Below are 12,041 nucleotides of genomic sequence, written 5' to 3' on the forward strand. Positions count from 1 at the left end.
TGTGCAGGTCACAACTTGTCCACCAGAGCGTTTTGGAGTTGTTGGATTGTGTATTTGATGATAAGTTTGATGAGGGAAACCAAGAAATCCCATTAACCTCCGTAGCGTAGCTCTGAGCAGTTCATGGCTCCGCTCCGCCGTTCTAAAAATAGCTTGCAACGACAATTAAAGGTAACAAACCTACTCCTAATAGCTACTATAGGGATTATGGCAGTGGGCCAATTTGCCAAAATATTGAACTATCCCTTTAAGAATGATTGACAATCATCTGTTGCCTCTAGAGACTTTTACACACTGATTTTGTTGAATCTTTTTAATTTATTTGTCTAGTAGCCTGCGTGAATGTCCATAGCACAGATTTGACAATGAAGTTAAATGTCAGATTTGTATAGATTATAGATTTGTAACCAATACTGTCATTTTGATTCACACTTCCCCAAGAATAGCTAGTCTTAACAAATCATGCAGACATTTTCTGTTTGGGAATTATAATTATTTGGTTATAGAGCACACAATGTGCACTTCTCAGGTTTTTGTGTAACTTGTAGTCTAAGTCTCATCTCAAATCTTACTGGTGTATCAGGGGAATATTCAGTCTTTGGACAAACAGTAACTGTATCTATACATAAATGTACCATAATGTGTTTTGCACTTAAGTTACTGAAAGGGCTGCACACAGAATAGATTACATCCCTGTACAATTAATTTGTAAATATTGATTAGTTATAACGTTATTAAGTGTATATGAATCTAATTTTTCACTTCTGACCTTTTAATAAATTTCTGTTTTACTGTGCCTCACATGATCATTTGTACAAATAGAACACACAGTGTGTGGGGGGTAACAAATTAAATGAATACTTTATTTTCACCAGTATTTTCAATTGTTCCAGAAACAGTATACTTTGCAATCACACAAATTTCAGCTTAAAAACATGTTACTGTAGCAGAAAGCAGCAGCTGTTTAACAGCAGAGTCTTTAAGAGCCACGTACAAGCAGGAAGAGACGGGTCGCTCTCCATATCGCAATTAAGTTAACAAAAAAGTCTGAATTGTTGTTTTCTCTATCATATGAAATCAGGATATTGGTACCACTTCTGATAAATCATTATTTAAAGGTAAGGTTTAGTGTTAAAACACCATTTACTAATTATTTTAGATAAGTTACAAAGAATTTATTGAAACAAATTTTGCATCATTTTGCAGAACACTTTGCCTTTGTGAATACCTCTCCTGTTTGATAATGTACTCTAGATTCTTTTAAAGGGCTACTGAACATCTGGACCAAAATCCATACTACCTATTGAGATTCACACCTCCAGACACAAAGAATTATAGAACTCATGATTTATCAAAATTTGGAGTTGCAGATGAATGACTAGACAGAATTTTTCTAATGTTGCCTTAGATGTTGAGAAACACAAGGCCTGTTAATGGTGGCACACGGACGTTTATATATCCACAAAAAACTTGTGACTTATGAAAAAAACTGTAAAACCCTTTACCACCTTTTGAGTAGGACTGAACAGAAACACATCGGCCTACATTAGTTTTAATTCAAAAGTATGGGGACTTTTTAACTAGCCCCTATTATCAAAACTGCTCTCTCATTAAATATGATAAAATGTTCTACATACATCAACAGCTTCAATCTCTATGTACAAATTAATAATGGTGTTTGGTCCTGTAGTGCAGGCCTTTTCCAGAAGATTAATGATCAAACAGTCTAATGGAGGGTCTCATTTGTTAACACAAAAGATGCCTTTAATTATCATAAATCAATTGTAAATGAGGATAATAGTTGCCTTTGGAGACAAGGTGCGATATCATACTGCTTTTTAGAAAGTGGCAATTGCTACATGATCCATCCAATGACGGTGAGTTGCGCTCGACTTTTAAGTAAAATATAACAGCACGATGGGTCTGCTTTTATTGTAGTGACAGCTTGTAGCACAACCGTACGGCATACAACTAAAACATATATTTGTCATTGTCATTACATACTGTGTGTGGTATGATGTGCTTACGAGATTCAAGACGAGTTCTGTTAAAACCGAAGGCAAATAAGAAGATAGGTGCATTTTGACAGGTCTCTTCTGCGGCTCGAGCATCACAAGCCGGTGCAGACTGGGAGCTAGCACAGTGCGCATGTGTACAAGTCATTTTATTGATGAGAAAAGGTCACGAACTCTGACCCTCCCACCAACTGCATCAAAACAGTTAAAATATTAATTTATTTAAATTAATACGCTATCTGGCCTAAGGGCTCCTCGACAGGTAAGAAACATTTACTCATGCGGACACACGAGGGGCTCTTCAAAGAGACACGAGTGACGGTAACACGGGAGGGGAGGGAGTGTTCAGCAGCACATCTACAGCGGGGAAGCTGCCATTAGCTACAGGCTAACTGAAGCTAAACTAGCTTGTTGGTGTGGTAGTCTGAACCTCGGCGCACAACACTACAACTTGGCAAGTATGTGATAGTGTTGGTATTAGTGTGCGATTTAGCTGCTGCTTTCCTAGCAAACGTCTACCTACCGCGACTGGCGGCAATTCGGCTGCAGGAACACAGGTAGCGAACATGCTAGTGAGCTTAGCCGCGTTAGCTAGCGGCGTAGATGCTAGCTGATGTTAGTTGCTGTGCTAGCGTAGCTAACCAGTCCCCGCTAACTTAATTACCACACTACTCATTTGAGTCTGAAATGCGACAGCGGTGCCTCTTAGTGTTGCATCGCCAGCTGTGTTGCGGAAATGCCAAGTAACGTGGATATCCAGAGCAAGAAGTAATGCAAGTTTAGCCCGGTTGTCAACACCGGAGTTCCGTGTTGAGTTTGCGATTCGGCGTCACGGGCCTTGAACCCTAGCATGCTTTAACCCTTCAATGTTGACCTTTCACCCACAGGAAAAGAAATACCTTTATCTTCCGTATCGATTTGAAATAGTTGGCCGTCAAGAGCTTGTCTGTGTAACTTCTACACCATTACCGCTTGTTTGCTGTCGCCTTTACAGTGATATTTGGGTGTATTTTAAGATGGGGCTAACGTTACCATTAGTGCAGTTTCGAGCTAGCGCCGGCTAGAATGACTAGCATAGGCCACACATTAACATTAGTTAGATACATGCAGAATAATGCTGGTTAATCGCAGGTAATTTCATGATGATTTCCACTGTGGTTGCTATCAACATTATTAGAAATATAGATTAAAGTTGTGGCCCAGTTAAAGGTGCAGTGAGTAAACAGAACAGAATAACAGTAGCTGTTCAGTAGCTGTTAGGTACTCTCTTATCGGTAATTGTATTAAGCCCAAATCAAAGTATAGGAACAGGTTCTAGTTTATTGTTTTATTGACATCAACGCCCCCATGGAGGTCCGTTTTCCAGCTAACGTGTGTGATGAGTTACTATCTTACCATGAGCACTACTCGAGTTAATATCAGTCAATTTCCCACATCTGGCTTCTCTATACAACTTGTTAACGATTATACATTTACAAACACTACTCCCAATGAGAGCACTGCACTGCATAGCTGTTTTAGGGAAAATACTCTGCCTTTACGAAAATATTAATATATAATATAAATATGAAAATGTGCACCTGTTGATAAGCATTAAATCTAAGTTGGTAAAATATAGAGAATATCCCTGTATGAAGTTCAAAGTATTCAATAAGACGTATGACATATGGTCTTTCAATAGGTGTGCCTGCTTCATGGGGCACTGATGTAAAGAGCATTGGAGGAAGGTGTGTTCAGCATCAGAATGGATGGACAGACTCAGAGGATTCAGCTTGTGTCTGCAGACAACAACATGGCTTTAGGACACAGAATCCAGGTGATGTGATGGCTTGTACACCACGTTTGAACAAACACATCTGCTCAATGTGCACATGAATACATTTAACCCCAGTCACTGTTTATGGATCTACAGCATCTGCATCCCTCATTGTGACTTTTTTTTTTTTTTTTAAATAGATTGTAACGGATCAGCAGACTGGCCAGAAGATTCAGATTGTAACAGCGCTCGAGCCGTCGTCTCCTGGAAAGCAGCAGTTTATTCTTGCAAATGCTGACTATTCCCCTGGTGGGAAGGTGATCCTGGCCAAGCAGGAGGGCTCACCCAACAAGGTCATCCTCACTACTCCAGATGGCTCTGGAGTCAACCAGCTGCTGTTTGCCTCCCCTGAACTGGCAGGACAGCAGATTCAGGTATCACCAGAGGATGTTACTAACTTCTTCCAGTCAGTTTTGATGAATGCGTTATGTTACGGTACACACTACAGGATTCTTCAAACCTTCGCAGATTAAGAGACCACACACTTGATCATAACAAAGGACAGATTGCACAAGATCTCTCTCTGCTGATCTTATAGTGGTGTGCTCCGTAGTGCACACCACACACTAACCGATTCTTCAGCAGAGTTTCAGCTTCTTCACGTTCAGTATTCCATATCTCGTGGGGTCAAACGTGACTTCAGTGTAAACAAACATGGCGGACGAACAGCAAGATGCCATGGTGGTTGCTTTCGACCTATTACTGTCTGAAAAAACACACAGAAAAACAAAACGATCATAGAAAAAGTCATGGAGACGGCGGGAATGTGGCTGTATGCGTTACAGCGCGAGTCACTAGTATTACAGATACAGTAGCTTGGAGAGCAGCGCTGTGCGCCCTGGCCTTGATACCTGAGTCACCGTGGCAACAGGTAAATACAAGTCAGTCAGCTGACTCAGCTCGCGTCTTGATTGGCTGTCGGTCTGGTACACATGACATTATAACACCGTGCATGCTCGGCTCCGCTCGGAACACCACACGCACTACAGGATTTCTAGTCGCAAATATTAAACATGTTCATTATCTACGATCTTTCCTTCCGACGCCGTCCGAGCGGATCGGACCGGACAGAATCACTCTTAAGGGACAATTCCAGACAAATTCAACTCGGGGCCGTATTTTCCTAACATTTTAGGTCTAAAAGAAGGAATCTGAAGATTTTCAGTTTAATTGCTCCTGTTTTGCGGTAGTTGTGTCTGTCCCCGCATCGCCACGGCAGCAATGAATGGGAGCAGATGGAAGTTCCGCTGCTTAGGCTGTTTACATCCCTCAAAGCCGCATTTTTTTCCCACAGACAGCGTCAGTTGGCTACTCAAACATGCACCGAGAAGTTTGTTTACTTCAAGCAAGTCAATGGTTGATATTCCTGTGTTTATGACACAAACGGAAGCTCCCACTGCACCTGAACACACCGCGCACGGCAACTGGGTCTCGCACGAGACTCTGGGAGACTTTGAATTAGGTTTACAAACATGTCGGCTTGCTTGAAGTAAATAAACTTCTCGGTGCATGTTTGAGTCGCCATCTGACGCTGTCTGTGGAAAAAAAAATGCGGCTTTGAGGGCTGTAAACAGCCTAAACAGCGGAACTTACATCCACTCCCATTCATTGCTGCCGTGGCGATGCGGGGGCAGACACAACTACCGCAAAACAGGAGCAATTAAACTGAAAATCTTCAGATTCCTTCTTTTAGACCTAAAATGTTACGAAAATACAGCCCTGAGTTGAATTTGCCCGGAATTGTCCTTTAACACACCCCACACCACAGGAACATCAGACACGATGTCGTTTGCAAACATCAGATAATCGGGCCTTTGCTGGCTTTGATCGTAACAGGGACATTATCCTGTAGTGTGTACCCCACTTAAATTTGATCACATGTTTGTTGTGGTGAATGATTCCACTGTCTTGGATTGTTTCTCAGTTTGTGACTGAAGGCTCAGACCAGTCTATGGTGAAGCCTGTTGTGGAGTACTGCGTTGTCTGTGGGGACAAGGCTTCAGGTAGGACATTACAATTTGCTTCATTAAATGTCAAGATATTTCAGTAATAATTAAGCAAGTGTTCATCAATGCGACCCTGTTTTCTCCCTCCTCTTTTAGGCCGTCATTATGGAGCCGTCAGCTGTGAAGGCTGTAAGGGTTTCTTCAAACGCAGCATCAGGAAGAACCTGGTCTACACATGCAGGGGCTCCGGAGAGTGTGCTATCAACAAGCTTCACCGTAACCGATGCCAGTACTGTCGACTGCAGCGCTGCATAGCTCTGGGCATGAAGCAAGACTGTAAGAAACTATAATATTTATCATATAGATAGAGGTTGTGGATACATTATTTAGGACTTGTGTAAACAAAAAAGTGCAATGTCTTTGTGTTTTAGCTGTGCAGTGTGAGAGAAAGCCTGTGGAAGTGACCACCAGAGAGAAATCTGTCAACTGTGCTGCCTCCACTGAGAAGATCTATATCCGCAAGAACCTGTGTAGCCCTCTGGCTGCCACACCCACGTTTGTATCTGACAAGGAAACTGCCAGGTACATACTACATAACGATATACACTAACATACCAGATCATCAGATACACCTCTACAATTTAATTCAACACAAAATAGTCCTGCTGATAATAATATTTTTGTTACATTTCTAATAACTTTGACATTGTATTGGACTGCATCATGCTGTCTTTTGTCTTTGAAGGCAGGAATATACCTGAATAATTACTATAGAAAATGACTATAGAGCTGAATGAGCACCTTTCTGATGCAGTGTCATTATCTGACCATTATATGGTTAAGAATGTTGAGATCTAATAAAGCAGTAAGAGTTTGAGGGATGACTTTGATCATTTAACAAGATGTAACATGATACAAGAAGCATTTACAATTTAGTCAGTGTTTTCTAAAGTTAAAGCATAGGACAAATCCATGCTAAACATGCAGGAATCTAGAATCTTAAATTACAATTGAAAAAAAACTGGGTGGTGTTTTTTTTCTACAGTAAAAACATTCAGTTTGTGTTGTTTATGGTTTGGCAAGTTCTTACCCAACACTGTTGCAGTATGGCTGGTGAGAGTGTGTGTGTATGTGTCAACATGGCAAAATGTGCTATAGGAGACACCCTCTGATAATATTGCAATAATATGAAATAATAATAATATTTAAAGCCATGTTTTTCATAATATCTTTTTTTTGCTACTGCCCAGTCTGAAAAATATATGAAAAATCAAATCTCTCACTGCAGATCTACAAGTTTGCTCGAATCAAGCATGTTGCTCAACATCCAACAACCCTTCCCCAAGCTGGAAAACACCATCTTGATCCCAGCATCCCCTGATAAGGTGACACTCATAAAATCAACTGTTTCTTTGTTAACTCTTTCGCGACCACACTAATTCCTCAGCACATCCGCTCCGGACCACATGTTTTTGGCTATTTGTTTACCTTTTTCTCACGTCGAACCGAACTCTGTACATCACCTAGAAACAAACGGTCTTCACGTGGTTGAAGAGTGACTTTCCAACGTGCTCCTCGAAGAAACGGCGAGTTTTTCCGCCGTTTCGTTCGTGGGTACGAAGTAGAAGAAGAGAGCTGGGTTTCTCCAAAAATGGAGCTCCCGCTCTAGTTTCAGAGAAAAACGCACTTTATTTGTAGGCAATTCTGGGGGGTGTGGCAGCGTGGAGAGCAGCGGTGCAGCGGTGTGGGTCTCTGGCCGCAGCGCAGCAGCTCGGTGACACTCCTGTGTGACTGGCCGCCGGTGGGTGCTCTGGGGCGGGGGGGCTCACAGCACCCGCTGCACAGCGCCTGCTGCAGAGCGCCCGCTCCGCTGCACCGTGAAAACAGCAGTGATAACGTGCTTTCAGATCCGAGTCTCCAAACCAGAAACGTTTGTAACAGCACCGGAAAAAGTCGACAGATTTGTCGTCGGTCGCTTTTGTAAAAAAAAAAGTCACCAAGAGGGTTTGGAAAGTCGCCAGATTCAGCGAGAAAGTCGCAACACTGTAGCTGACAGCTGCACAGCGCTGCACGCTGTCCCCAGAGCAGCGTTCAAGGAGAACGATTACTCAAACAAACCCAAGATCACACAGTTTATAAAAAACATTATGTTTTGATTGTAGTTTAAAACAGTTTTACATATCAGAGGACTACCATATTCACACACAGGGTACCTCAGAGTGTTATTATCGTAATCTGTAAAAAAAACGTTTTGACGAGTTTACTCGTCAATGGTCGCGAAACAGTTAATGTAGAAATACAAAGTTGGTATTTTTTTTAAGCATATTTAATAATCATTGTTAAATATGAATCCACAGCAGGAGGATCCATCTCAAGGTGACCTTGGTACGCTGGCAAACGTAGTGACTTCCCTGGCCCACCTCAACAAGACCAGGGAGGCAAGTGACGGCGGCAACGACCTGATGGGAGTTGAAACACTTAGCAATGGCGATGGCTCAATAGCAGACATCCAAGGAGATGAGCAAACTGCAAGTGATATCACTCGGTGAGGGAGATGCCATAATGAATCAAGCAGTTTTGATACCAACCAGTCTTTGAAAAAGTTGATACAGTGGATGGAGATCTACAGGAGCACTGGAGAGAAACCCAGAGGCTGTTTGCTGTTTTTCTTTTCTGTTTGTCAAAAAGCTTTAATTGAATTTCCTGCAAGGCCATGTGGTTCCTGACTCTGCTTTAACAAACCTAATTAGATTGGGTCGTAGTCTATTAAAAAATAGCCCATCTTAGACTATGTCTAGGGTGCACTGTGGTACTTTGTTGGATACTCTATTTTCTATTCTTAATGAGCTTCAATGTACAAAATGTGACTCTTTTGTGAACATACTGTTTTCATATTTTGTGTATGCCAGCGCTTTCGATACCCTGGCCAAAGTCCTGCACCCTGGTGATGGTCCAACAGGGGACTCCTTGGAGGCCACAATGCAGCTGATGTCAGGAGACCAATCAGGTCCTGTGGTGGAGTTGGAGGGACCTTTACTCTCTGACAGCCATATCCCTTTCAAGGTAAAAGTGCAGATGCTGACCCAGACCCTCAGGAGGAAATTAAAATTAGACTGAAAAACAATGTTGATTTCCACTGAGTAATGTCTGCTCCCTCTGTGTTACTACTTGTTTCTACAGCTCATGATGCCTTTGCCTGTGCCAGAGTACCTCAATGTCAACTACATCTGTGAGTCAGCCTCCCGCTTACTTTTTCTCTCTATGCACTGGGCACGCTCCATACCTGCCTTTCAAACCCTTGGGTAAGCCTTTGTCACATGTTTCATAGATATACCTTGTTAAATCATTGTCAATAAATGTCAGTTATAGAAAAATTACAATTTGAATAACAGATCTGAATTCGTTTTGGTTTTGCAGAAGTCAAGACAATGACATTAACTTGATGAAAGCCTGCTGGAATGAACTGTTTGCCCTGGGTCTGGCACAGTGTTCCAATGTGATGAATGTTGGTACCATCTTAAGTGCCATTATCAGCCATCTGCAGACCAGCTTACAGGAAGGTAGGTAGGAAGGACTCTGTTGTTGCCTGCCTGTTTCAAACCAATTTCAAATGTGCAATTCAACTGACCTTTGCATACTTGAACTTTATAATAATGATGACATTTAAAAATGTGATGTTTTCATTATTTGTGACACAGTCGGTGTTAAATTTGCAACAAATACACTAAAGCTGCTTTCCCACTGGCCAGAAAACCAAGGTCTGATCTCCAGCTGGCGAGCTGCGTGGCCATTCACCTCCACCGCGGCGACAGAAAACAGCTAAGTTAACATGAACAGTAGAACGGAAGCTAGTGAGGTGGTGGTCAGTGTCTTTTCCTGTTCTGGACTTTTGTCCCTCCTCAAAATCATTGACACGCTCAAATTTCTTTTCAAGCACTGATGAAATGCAATCAAATGGAATTTGTGGCCGAGATGGAAAAGGGTAGCTACACACTATACATTATCATGTGAACTAGCAGGTTGACCAGGGTGCAAAGCTCCCACTGCATGACGATTGGAGGCGAGCCAATTAAAACCCGCATCGATTACAGAGTCGGTTGACATGGACGCCGTCAGAAGGTTTAAACAGGTTTTTTGGCCATTGGGAAAGGGGCATAATAGTTTCTTCCTTGTATTTCTGTTTCCTTTGAACTTGTTTTGTTTTTTATTTGTTCAATAGATAAACTGTCCCCAGAACGGGTAAAACTAGTAATGGAGCACATCTGGAGGATGCAGGAGTTCTGTAACAGCATGACCAAGCTGTCACCAGATTCCTATGAATATGCCTACCTCAAAGCCATTGTTCTCTTCAGTCCTGGTGTGTACATGACTGGCCAGTTTACAAAATGATAATGGCTTCAAATTTCTTTTTGTATCCTCATGTCCAGCTGTGTGTATGTTTCTTAATCAGACCACCCAGGCATAGATAACACCCCACAGATTGAGAGGTTCCAGGAAAAAGCTTATATGGAGCTGCAGGACTATGTAACCAGGACCTACCCAGAAGATTCCTATCGGTTTGTCCTGTTTACCTCTATCCTGCATAATGCTAAGTCACTGCTGGAATGGCAGTGATGCACTAATACATACAGTACTTGCTTTGTTGTATTTACATTTCTCCTTTTTCTCAGGTTATCCAAACTGTTGCTGCGTCTTCCAGCCCTCAGGCTGATCAGTGCAGCGGTGACAGAGGAACTGTTTTTCGCCGGGCTCATCGGCAATGTGCAGATTGACAGCATCATCCCTTACATCCTGAAAATGGAGTCCACCGACTATAATAGCCAGGCAGTCTCTGGCGTCTGACGCAATGGGCTACCTTTAATAACAACATTGGGCTGTGGAAACTCAACAGCTAGCCAATCAGAGCGCTTGCAGACTGGTCTCTGAGTGGTCATAACATACTGTATTTATGACAACATCCGATTATGAATTTTGTTTTCACTCTCACCTTGTTCCTCCTTCTGACTGTGCGGTAACTAGTCAGTAGAGCACAGTTCACAAAGAGAGCAAAGAAATCAACGCCAGTGACAAGAAAGCCCTCCAATTACTGCCCATTGAGGAACGAACCCTTGAATTCTGCATAGTAGATTGTGCTTTTTATTGTACATAGTATTTTATGCTTCATTGCCTCCAAGCCTTTCCTTTTCTGCAGATCTTGTTTGTACTTTGAAGAATTATGGTCTCTTTTTCACTGCTTTCCTACATGGCCATGCTTTTTTATTTTCTAATGATTATGAAGAAAAAGAACGTGTCTTGTGAATTGATTTGTGAGATGTTGTTATTGCTAAAAGTTATAACCTTAATTTCTTATTTGTTTGCCAATCCAAAGGATAGGGCAGCATCACTTGTCAGCTATTTGACATCATGTGAACCCAAGGTCATTGTGTATATAGATCTGTAAATAGAATGTACCAAGAATGGTCGCCACTTGGTAATTCATAGATTCAACCTTTTGGACAACTTAATGTGGACAGAAAATGATTGTCAAGTCATTTGACAATAAAAACGTCTTTCAATCACGTTTCCCTGTTATCGGTTGAGCTTTCATTTTGATGGACTGCATCTGACTGAAGCTGATTCCCAGTCTTTACTCCAGGTTCAGCTTTTTAGATACTGTATGTGCTGTGTTAGGATTTTGCACAGCAGTTCTGGGCTGCAAAATAGGCCTCCAAAAATACAATGTGTGGGACTTGTGCTTAGTCATGTTTGGAAAAACTAAGAAGTCGACAGTCTGAGTCAACAGTTGCAGAATACCTTTAAACTTACTGCATTTTTAAACAGTGAAAAAGTTAGTCTAATTCTGACATAATGTCAGATGGACAAAAATGCACCAAACTAAATATTTGACCTTTGTCATTCAGATCCCTTTGAGAGTGAGTGGCATTTCTGTGGTGTTTGTTGACCAGGTCCAAGTAAAACTTGGTCCCTGAAACTGACCAAATGTATAGTTTGATTCTGGGGTGGTGACCCCTGGTGTCCTGTAAACAAGTTAGCATCTACCTCATTGAAGTGGTTAGGGTTAGTTAATACAGAATGTGACACATTAAGGCTCTTTCAGGAAGCAGGTTTACTAAATGGTGTGGATAGAGCTGCAGAGTAAAACTCACAACAGCTCTTTTGCACTTTGGGCTCTGGGAATGTATTCAATACATTTATGAAGAAAACTCAGTAACTAGTTTGTCCCTGCTTCCATAAACACACCAGATTGTAAACGTGTTCCTTTTG

The 12,041-nt window shown here is 41.8% G+C and overlaps 1 protein-coding gene across 4 annotated transcripts; it reads left to right on the plus strand.

Moving 5' to 3' along the window:
• Positions 1 to 2,150: 2,150 nt before the first annotated feature.
• nr2c1 (nuclear receptor subfamily 2, group C, member 1) lies at positions 2,151 to 11,335 on the plus strand. 4 transcript variants are annotated; one of them, XM_085778454.1, is made up of 14 exons: positions 2,151 to 2,277; positions 3,697 to 3,831; positions 3,972 to 4,205; positions 5,756 to 5,834; positions 5,934 to 6,113; positions 6,209 to 6,359; positions 7,066 to 7,162; positions 8,135 to 8,322; positions 8,687 to 8,840; positions 8,958 to 9,079; positions 9,195 to 9,337; positions 9,997 to 10,134; positions 10,228 to 10,333; positions 10,448 to 11,335. In XM_085778454.1, exons 2-14 carry the CDS (start codon positions 3,760 to 3,762, stop codon positions 10,617 to 10,619), a joined length of 1,836 nt encoding a protein of 611 aa, XP_085634580.1. In that variant the 5' UTR covers positions 2,151 to 2,277; positions 3,697 to 3,759; the 3' UTR covers positions 10,620 to 11,335. The 4 variants fall into 4 exon arrangements, with proteins under 4 accessions (XP_085634580.1, XP_085634583.1, XP_085634582.1 ...); XM_085778457.1 differs by having other exon boundaries at positions 8,138 to 8,322; XM_085778456.1 differs by lacking the exon at positions 2,151 to 2,277 and adding an exon at positions 2,334 to 2,473.
• Positions 11,336 to 12,041: the final 706 nt, after the last annotated feature.

This window comes from Trachurus japonicus, chromosome 6, assembly GCF_045865225.1.
Source record: "Trachurus japonicus isolate A0001 chromosome 6, Traja_1.0".
Classification (NCBI taxonomy): Eukaryota; Metazoa; Chordata; class Actinopteri; order Carangiformes; family Carangidae; genus Trachurus; species Trachurus japonicus.